We start from the raw sequence: 10,634 nt of genomic DNA on the forward strand, positions 1-10,634 counted from the left end.
GGGGGTTGTAAAAGTAGGGGGTGGGTGAGGAGTTAGCGGAGTGGAAGTCTCTGGCGTCATCTGCAGTCCGTCCCTTCTTCGCTCTAACTGACCGTCACACAGCAGCTTCAAAATCTTCATTCTAACGTCTAAATTGAGAATATAAAATAAATATGCGTGCAAGAGGCAATGTCACTAGCTGAAAGAGTGAGGGGGGAGGGAGGGAGGTGAGGTAGATAGGGCAAGGATCACTTGAGCACTGCAGCAATTTGCTCTCCCATCAACCCCCCCACCCCACTCCACCCTCACCCCATCCTTGTGTTGATGCAAGAACGTGTGTGTGTGCGTTTGTGGCGTTGCAGCAGCAGGATTTGCCTGCCAGTGTGTGCTGCTTTGATGACTAACCACCTTCCTCCCCCACAGCTCTTAAGACAAACCCCCCAGCACTACTACCCATCCCTGGGAAAGATGGAAGGATGGAGGATGCACAGGGAGAGACAGAGAGAGAAAAAAGCGAGAGAGAAGGGAGGGGTGTTATGTCAGAAAAAAGCTTTGAGCTTCTAGTCTCGTGGCTCCTGTATGAACAGATGGAGGGACAGAAAGAGAGAGAGAGAGTTGACATGTAGTGGTGGAAGGTGGATGGATGGAGGTGGAGTGATGAGACTCGGGTAAAGGAGGGGGGGTAAGAGTGAACTGAGAGACTAAGAGAAAGGTAAGAGGGGGAAAAAGAAAATGGACATGCGGATCACAGAAGGAGGAACAGAAGAGAGGGACGTGATCACTGAAGTGAAGAGGGTCGATGAATCCGATAAAACACTGTATCTGCCTGCAGCAGAGTGGATACGTCAGCATGTGAATGTGGGTACACAGTATCGAGGTCTGCACGCCCTCACTCACATACAGGCCAAACCTGGACAGGCAGCGGGACGTGCTCTGTGATTAAATCAAAAAATCGCATGAGTCACCGAACACAAGCTGCCACAAAATAGCTAAAAAAAAAAACTTCTGTTCTTTTTTACTGTTTTATTACTGAATTTAGTTTTATGTTGTTTTTATATATGGATTTATTTAATGGGTATCTGTATCCTGGGGGAGATTCTGGCAATCACAGTTGGTTGATTAACAAGGGAGCACTGCAATTTCCATGAATCAATAAATTAACCCTTGAACCTGCCTAAAGTCAGATTCTCAGTTTCAGAATACGCTACAAAAAGCTTCCAAGTACTGATTTAGTGCATTGATATCAAAATATGGTGTTACCGACTTTTCCAGAAAAGGATTAGTAGCCCTGCTATTTAATGAAAAATCTCTATAAGCAGCTCTATTTCGTCAGGTCCTGTAATTGCCTTTCCATCCCTCACTAATTGTAAATTATGTCGTTTTTTTAATCATTCTGAGTTCATAGGACAGGTCTTTGTATAAACCCTCAGTGGTACGTCTCCTGCCTACATTACTGCAAACACATACAAAATATCACCATAGGATTTTTCATTAAATGCGGGACATATCTGAGCTATCTCATCAGGACTGCTAAAGCACAAATCCTACTAAAACCATATTTTTGCACATTTGATGCATTATTTCATAATAGCAGAAAGCATTCACACTCTAATCCATGCAATCTTCATTTATTGAGGCAAGCTTTTGATAAGGATTATCATTTATTGTCAGGATTATTTCAGAAATCGCTTCCCTGCTATTCGTGTCCTGTGCATCACCTGGAATTGCATCTGCTTACACCCGAACCTTGTCTAATAATTTACATAAAAAAGGAAGTCAAAAGTTCCATCAGAAGAAGTAAAAGAAATGTTTTTTATAGATGCAGTTTGTTCTGTATGACGGTGACAGACAGATCACCAGAGGTGACAATAAGTAGCTCCCTCTGCTGACTGGGAGAAAGAAGCTGTGTCATTGCAGTGTGTGTATGTGTGTGTGAGAGTGTGTTTTGGGCTGTACTGCAGTACTGCTCAGTACTCAGGCACGTGGCTCATGTAGCACAGGGAGCGTGCAGAAAGATGGAGGGAAGCAGGAGACAGAAAGAGGACGGGTGGATGCAGGATGGCAGCTCCTGCATCTGTGTGAATGTACAAAGAGAGAACAGTCAGGGTGCACAAACTCCTGTTATTCTGCACATTTATTCTCCCTTTCCATACATACCCTTCTCCCATTATTCCCTATCATCTCTTAGAGCAGATATTTCTCTCCTTCTATCCCTCACTCTGGCAGATTATATAACCACAATTTAATCTGCTCTGGATCATACTATAATGAGCACAGTGCTGGTGAGCAGGGAAATGCAGAGAGGGGCTGCCGTTCACAGGATGTTTTCTATAAAATGTTTCTATAAAACACAGCTGAGCTTTATGAAGCTTTTAAAAACCAAACATTGAGTTCGCAACGTTGAAAAGACACGGCAATAGAAAACAATCCAAGCACACAAAAAAGGGGCCAGGTTCACGTTTAAACAGACATCACTCAGAAATAGAAATAGCTCTTTAAATGTATTTTTAGAAAGAGCAATGGATACTGCTGATCCAACACTCTTAGGGAGGATATGTCAGTGTCCACAGCAGCTATGAAAAAAGAAGGATACATATGTGTTATCACTCAAACTGTTTCTCTGTGTTGCAATTAAAATGTAAAAACTTTATATCTAAAAATGTGTTGATCAAAGTAAAAGTAAATGGATGAAAATGTCAAACAAGACTTGTTAATGTCATTAGCAACATCATCTTATTACATGCATGTAATAACTGCTACTTCTACGGGGTGATGTAATGTTCAGCAATATTATTATGACAAGATTATTATGAATAAATAGCCTACATTTATTTAATCAGCAGTAAGGTGTACGGGTCACAGTTTGATTTATTGATGAATAAGTATAGAAATGTAATGCTCATATCCTAATCATCCCTCACAGATTAAAAGACAAAAAATAAAAATGTACTAAATCCCCCCAAAAATGAAGAAAAATGCAAGTAAATTAAAATAATACAACAGTCTATTCAGCAAAAGCAATTTAAACATGGGAATTGTAATTTTACTATTAAACGTTCAGTAAATATTTTTTATGAAAATAAAATGGCACATTTACTGAAACTGTCAGTATATCCTGACAGTTGTGGGTTTGGAGGGAGGGGTGTTACAAGCAGCAGAAAGAGACACAGAAGAATTCACCTGCCACTAGATGTCGCACTAGAGCACCAGCATCTCAAACCAAAACAAATGGATGCTACAGGCGACCAGAAAACACACTCAAAACTGGACAGGAACAAAATGAAACTCACAAAAACTTACCACAGCCTTTCCAACAATCAGCAACACTAGTTTGGTTTAAATAAACCCCTAATTCTCTGAGTTGGATGTGAAAATATTCGCAAAACGCGCTGCAATGGTGGCAACATAGAAAATCCTTCAAAACTTCTTCGTCCTTCAAAACTTCGTCAAAGTACGGCCACTAACAGTGGTTGTTTTTGCCACAGACAGGCTCAGATTGTTATTCTAACTGACTTACAACATTATGGATAGACCTTTTGTTTAACCAGAAACAGCTGGGATTTTGTGATCGCTCACAACCAGACTACATAGACAAAAACGGTAATTTTACGTCGATCGATCATCACTGTAACTTCATTCAAACTGGATAAAAACAAAACAAATACACCAAGACTTCTCTTTCCACTGTTCCAACAATCACCAACTTTGGTTTGTTCTAAATAAATCCTTAATTCATAGAGGAAAAACAGCAGTTTCAGTAAGGGACACACATGCACTAACATACGAGTGTGACATCTGCTCAGGACACCATTACTCCACTATATTTTTACATAGCAAATAGCTGTTTGCTGCTATATTGATGTTCTAAATCTCGTATATCACCTTTAAAGTAGAAAACATCAGTTAAATGCATGAATTTGATTATAATCTCTGTTTGATCCCCAGGAAATAAGACAAAGGAGGGAGTTGTGTCATCAGTAAACACAGGTAAGAAAAGCTTTCTGCTAGCCTCATTTTTTACCTCGGTGGACCAGTCACATGAACTTCTTAAAGCTGCAGTAGGTAACTTTTTCCTATTTGCTTAAACTTTCACTATATCCTGACAGTAGTACATGAGACAGATAATCTGTGAAAAAAAATCAAGTTCCTCTGGCTCGTCCTTGTGCTCCTGATTGCACAGAAACCACCTGAATAAAAACAACCAATCAGAGCCAAGAAAGATAGCTGATTGTTGAGTCCCATTCCCAGGGCGTCAAATTTGGGATCCTGGGAATGAGTCTCAACAATCAAATATCTTTCAAGCCTCTAACCCAAAGCGTGTTTATACATTTCTGACCTCTGATTGGTTGTTCAGGCTTGGCGGATTCTTGCAAATACCATGAGGAGCACTAGAACGAGCCAGAGGAACCTCATTTTTTCTCATGTACTACTGTGAGGATATTGTGAACATTTCAACAAATATATATATAAGAAAAATATATATTAAACTTTATTTTTATAAAAGTTACCTACTGCAGCTAGGTTAATACAAACATTAAAACAATACAAACGTTATGTTTTTCTTTTTACCTGTTTTCCAGCAGTAATTTGCAGTAATGTCTGCCCAGGATGAGAACGTCATTAAATTTAGTGTCGTAAAGCCTTTTCATTGAGCCAACATGCACAATAGCAGGCCCTCAGATTAAGATAACATAAGATAAACTTTATTGATCCCACACTGGGGAAATTCACTTGTTACAGCAGCTCCAGATATAACATTGGAATTTCCCCATTGTGGGACAAATAAAGAAATATCTATCTATCTATCTATCTATCTAACATAGCAGATAAAAGGAAAAAGAAATACACATTAAATAACAAAATAAAATAGAAAAACACAATATATCAAGAAAAAAACAAATTTATGAAAATATATAGACTATATGCAGTATGCATATTGACCTGTTTGACCTGAATGGAGCAGAACCTCAATTAGTATTATTGGTAACACCTGAGTTTACCCTACTATTTCATGACAAAATGGCTGCTGCGTCTGGAGCAGAGGTCACAAATAGAACAACATGTGCATGTCGTCGATTTACTAACCGTCCCTCCACTGTGCGTCTCAGTGGCCAACAGGACCGTGGATCAGGCCAACATCGTGGGAGACGCAGCGGCTGCCGGGGCCAACGAAGTGTCACAGGGAAACGTGGAGGGGGTCGAGAACGTCGCCGCGTCGACCGGGATGGTCAGCCAGGTTAGTTACCATGGAAACGTGGGTTACACACAGCTGATGAACATAATTAATGTTTTCATGCACTGGTCAATTAAAAAGCGTTAGATAATTCCTCATCTGTACATAAAATAATTGCCTTAGTGGAAGTAATCAACTGGGAAGGTTTAATGGTGAGATAGTTAAAATGTTATCCATATTCTCATTGTGTCACCTTTTAAAATGTCTATCTTTAAAGGCTGTTTTCTTATACTCTGAGTCAGAAATCTGGACTTCAATAGCACTTTAATACACCAAACTTTCCAGTCTTATTCCTATCTATATTCTGAAGGTTTTTACAGAGGAGTCTGTTCATTGTTCAATCATAGCCTGATTTTTAACATCTTCACAACATGGTGCAAATTGTGTGCATATTTAATTAGACAATATCTCACATGCACATTTAAACATAACATTTCATAAAACTTACGTACACAAAAAACACTTGTCTTAATGTAAGTAATAGACTGGGGCAGTTTCATAGTGATAGCTAGGTGAAACTTTTACCCTATTCACCTGTAGTGGGTGACTTTAAGGTCTGCCACTAGGTCGAGCTCTTTCCTTTCTTAAACACAGGGAGCTGCAGTTTATTACTTTAACAAAATGTTAAATTATAGCAATGCTAAAACTTTTATATGAATCCTTAAATGACTCGTTATTCATTAGAGCTACAACCAATGACTATTTTCATGATCTTTTTTTATTTTATTTTATTAAATGATTTTATAATCTAGAAACTCTATAAAATAATGACAAAATGTTGATCTTAATTTCCCAGAACCCAAGGTGACGTCTTCAGATTGCTTGTGCAAATACCTATGTTTGAAGCTGGCATCTATACCTGATAAATTACTTTGATGTTCAGGATATTGATCTTTCAGAGTTTTGTGGAGGAAAAAGAAACGCATAAAATAAGTATTAACTATTTTTAGACAGTTCCCAGATTTGTCCTAGTTTGGCATTTTCTCGTTATTTATTGGCCGACCTAATAAACAATAATATATATGTGCAATATGTTTTATCAACCACTGTATTGGCTTGCCTAATTTATCAGTCAAGTGATGATCAACACTGTTTATATTGATTTATTGGTTATTAATTTCAGAGCATGAACATGAAGATGGAAACCATTATGTATTTGCACAAATAGAAGTAACCAAAATATTCTACATCCATTAAAACTAAAATATTCTGCACAGTTACAGAACAGTTATTGAAACATTTTTACTGAAATATTTGTTTCAATTTGTGACACTGATGGCCCTCCTTATGTTCTTATGTTTTGAATGCTGTTGTTGTGTGTATGTCAGATGTTAGATGGCTTTACATCTAACTTTTGTGTCTTTCATATCTTGCATGTCTTTCTAATGTGTCGCTTCTTTTGTTATAATACTGTGGCAAAGCTTCTGTCTTGTGTGTTGTTCTGCGTTGCTGTTGTTCTCACCTTTTGTTGTTTATGTTGTTTGTGTCTCATCTGTGTTTTCCTGATAGGAGGAGCCTGTATACGAGGTGCCTGTTGAACAGGGCAGTTTGTGGGTCATAGGTCATGCTGGGGTGAAGGAGAGACAGAGAGGGGATACTCTGCATGCTACATGCACAAAGTTATCAGTTTATTAGCTACACCTGTAAAATCTAATCCAATAAACCTGCAATAAATCTTTCCTGCAGAATCATTATGTTTTAAGTTTGGATTTTTTGCAGGACTCTTGCATTGGATTGGAAGTGTACCTAATAAACTGGTAACTCAGTGTATTAGCTAATAGCCCACTAAGTGAGCGTTAAGAGGGGAAAGAAGAAACAGAAGCTGCTGTGATGCTTCCCAAATTAAAGTGGACCAATTCCTGCAGCATTTGGGGCTAAATGGACCGTGTAACAGCATGAAAACACATGACTTCTTCCTACTTTACTTCCCTACTCTGAATATTGCAAATATATTTCCTCTGACTTCTCAGACGCTCACTCATTTGTGTGGTTTATGCAACAGTGATACTAAAATTTTCCATTTCTAACCATGTAGCTCCTCCGTGTAGCATTAAGTGACATATAAGCTCCAAGCTACATCTCCAGCACGTCAGATTAAAAAAAGTGAACATATTCATGGCATGCACCAAAATAGCAGCACGCACTGCTAAGGCTGAACAAGGCCTTTGCACATGGAGCTCCTTACATGCTGTAAAGCTCTAATCTAACTAACTGAGCCCCCTGGGAATATCTTAAGCATGATAATAAGAGTTGAGTCGACCCAGCAGCATGGTCTTTGTAGTCTTAACTGCTTTATTATATCAGCGCTGGAGGAAAACGAAAGCTAGACGGCCATTGGTGCTTGAGGCCCTCCACCCTGCCATTACCTCACCCTTTCATCCCCTCAGACAAATCTACTCCACGTCCTTTTTTGTGTCTAATTTATTCTCACTCTTCTTGTTTCCTCCTGCAGGGCGAGTATGGAGGAATGGAGCAGGGTGGGGAAGGAGGAGAGGTAAGAAAAACGGGTTCAAGTGGTGACTGGGATGAAAGCTTTAACATAACGGAAAGTATTTTCAGTTGCGATATTAAAGAATATTTTACTGCCAATATTTTTCCTAACCCTTGGCTTGCTAAAGCTCCTCTAGAGCAAAGCCAAAACATCTCAATTTCGTCCTAGTGGCTGACTGCAGTATAGGTCATATAGCACAGTGCCTCCATGCTAGCTGATGGGACATGGGCCAAATTAAAAAATCCAAGTACAGGTCAAATACATTTTTCCTGAAGATGGTTTCTGGCATTAGAGATGCTTAACATGCTGATGTATGTTCAAGTGTTTGTTTTTCTGATAAGTTTGGTTTTAATTAATTATTTGAAGCTATAAAAAGGGGGTCATGATTGACAACTGAGCTCTACTCGCGATTGAGTCAACATGGCATATGGGCGGGACTTCAATACCATGGCGCCAACTCCGATCACTACTGCGCAGACTCTGTCTCCGAATGGTTGAAGATGGCAGCTGGCGTATCTGCTATATTTTGCCTTCACTTTATGTACGCTTTTTTTAAGAAGTCATAAATCAAAAAGGTTAGGAGCCACTGGTTTAATCCTTCACAATAGTTTTAAATTGTAGTGGGGTATAAAGTATAAAGTAGCACAAAATGGAAATACTGAAGTAAAGTATCCCAAAATTGTACTTAAGTGCAGTACTTGAGTAAATATATTTAGTTCCTTTCCACCACTGCTCATGACTAGTACACTGATCTTGATGTGTATTGTGCCCCTTTAACTTGTAATGGGCTATTTTTTTATTACATTGTGATATTGCTATTTTGACTCAAGTGAAGGATCTGAATACTTGCTCCACCACTGATGTGTTTCCATCTTTGTTTCCTTCTTTTCTACCAGGGGTATTAGTCGTCTTCAGGACCTCCTCTCCCGTGCTCTCCGGCAGCCCCTCGCTCCCCTCGCCTCGCTGTACCAGACTCCAGATGTTCAACATATTTTTTTGTGACTTTACAGAACCAAAATCAACTGAAACAGACTCTTCCGGATGCCGCACCTCAGCCCCTATCTCCCCCTCTGCCTCGTCACTCCGTGATGCCTCCCCCCTCACCCCCAGCAGCCACCTGTCCTCACCCCTTGCCCTCTGACCTTCTGCAGCCTGTAGCTTTTCCTCCACTGCCGTCTTACCCTCGCCTCACCTGTGTGTTAGTGTCGTCCTGATATGAACCCTGGTGTTACCGCCCCTACGCCTACCAACCTATAGGGAAACCTCACACACAAACACACACGTACACACAAACAAAAAAGAATTACACCTTCATTCAACACATGCATGAAACGCACACATACAGTACATACAGTCAATGCCAGCACAGACGCACACACTGGGCAAACATGTCAATTTTGGGTGTGTAAATACAGTCAAGCCTCTGTAGTACACAACAATAACAATAACTCACTGCGTGACTGAGGCAGGGTATGAGAGGGTGTGTGATCTGCTGTTTGTGTGCCTGTGGTAGCTTATATATTATGTGCGTGTGTGCATGTGTAGCTGCTGGTGTATAAATAAATCTCCAGAGGCTTTTGCAGGGAATCGTGCATTAACAAGGACAGATATTCTGTTAAGTGTGCAGTAGTTAGTTAGCTACAATAGACTGCATGAACAGATGTGTAGAATGACCTGTCTCGTGTTGTAACTGTAGAGTAGCGGCTGTTCTGTGTAGCTTTGTGTGGCTTAGTGTGTGTTTCGCCTCGACATTTAGAAACAGGGTCATTAACCAGGAAGCAATACACAATGCTCAATTTTTCTCAGCTGTTAGAGCGACAGCTCGAATTGTCTTGTGATGCAGGAAATTTCAAAGAATTTCTCCATAACGTTAAATGTTTGTGGCTAAATAAGCAAAATGTGAGCTTTAATAAGAGTTTAACAGTCAATAACTGCAAATTAGATTTGATTGCACGCAACCAGATTTTGATTCATACATCCTGATTGGTTCATGGAACTCCCTGGCATCTCCTTTTTCCAACACAACCCACTTCAAATTAGCACCAAGAGCACAGACAAAAACGAATGTCTCATGTTAAATAACCAGTGTTGCTCGAACCTTGGCAGAAAATAAGGTGTTGATGTATGGCGGGCCGCAATCACTTACAGCGTCTTCAACTGGTGACTCTGGAAAATCAGGCTGAATTTCTGGGGAAATGTGCATGAAAAGCTGCACAGCACATTTAGAATAGTTCTTGGCTTTGAATATTTCCCAATTAAGAGTTCAAACAATCTAGTACAGAATATGTCAGACACAAGGGAATAAGACACTTGTTTTTTAGTTTTAAAGATACTAATTAAAAGGGAAAATTGGGTCTAAGACATTAAAAAAAGCTAAATTCAAGGAGGAAATATGACCAGCTGATAATGATCACCTCTTGTTGTCGTGTAGTTGCTTTTTAATATTTGTGAAACTGGTTTGCATGCCATTGGGACCAAGTTATTCAGATTTCTGTGATGAAAAATACTGCTTTAGTGAGGGAATCAGTCCGCTAAGAGAGCAGAATGAAAGTGTGGGTTTTATCATGTATGAGCTTTATGTGTAGTTCTGTGTATAGCTTGAATTCTGGGATACGTAGTTGTTTGTTAGGGTAGTTTTTATTTCACACTAACTAGTCTGAACCCTGGCTGTTCTAAAGCTCCTGCCCATTAACTGTCTAGGCCAATCAGAGGATCCCCTTCTCCTCTGAGTCAATATGATGCCACTTTTCACTGCTCGTCTGCCCAGCATCAGTGTGTGTGTCTGTATGCACTGTACGTGTGCGTCTATATATGTGTGTGTTAACATAGAACCGGTTCAGCCAGCAAAGTGTGCGTGTGTGTGTTTGTGTCTGGAGCAGGTTTGTGTGTTTTTACTTTGAGGCCAATGGAAACTGATGACTGCATGTTGCC

At 39.8% G+C, this 10,634-nt stretch overlaps 1 protein-coding gene across 1 annotated transcript in view; it reads left to right on the top strand.

The window, feature by feature from the left end:
• The window catches only part of sncgb (synuclein, gamma b (breast cancer-specific protein 1)), a gene marked incomplete in the record, with an annotated part of 12,501 nt that overhangs the window by 1,601 nt on the left and 266 nt on the right, over positions 1 to 10,634 (top strand). The window contains 4 exon segments of the mRNA XM_035658964.1: positions 3,925 to 3,966; positions 5,088 to 5,215; positions 7,665 to 7,706; positions 8,600 to 10,634. Of these exon segments, the coding sequence (XP_035514857.1) occupies positions 3,925 to 3,966; positions 5,088 to 5,215; positions 7,665 to 7,706; positions 8,600 to 8,608 (221 nt within the window).

The sequence above is a fragment of the Morone saxatilis genome, unplaced genomic scaffold (genome assembly GCF_004916995.1).
Source record: "Morone saxatilis isolate NCDOM2014 unplaced genomic scaffold, NCSU_SB_2.0 Contig1, whole genome shotgun sequence".
Lineage (NCBI taxonomy): Eukaryota > Metazoa > Chordata > Actinopteri > Moronidae > Morone > Morone saxatilis.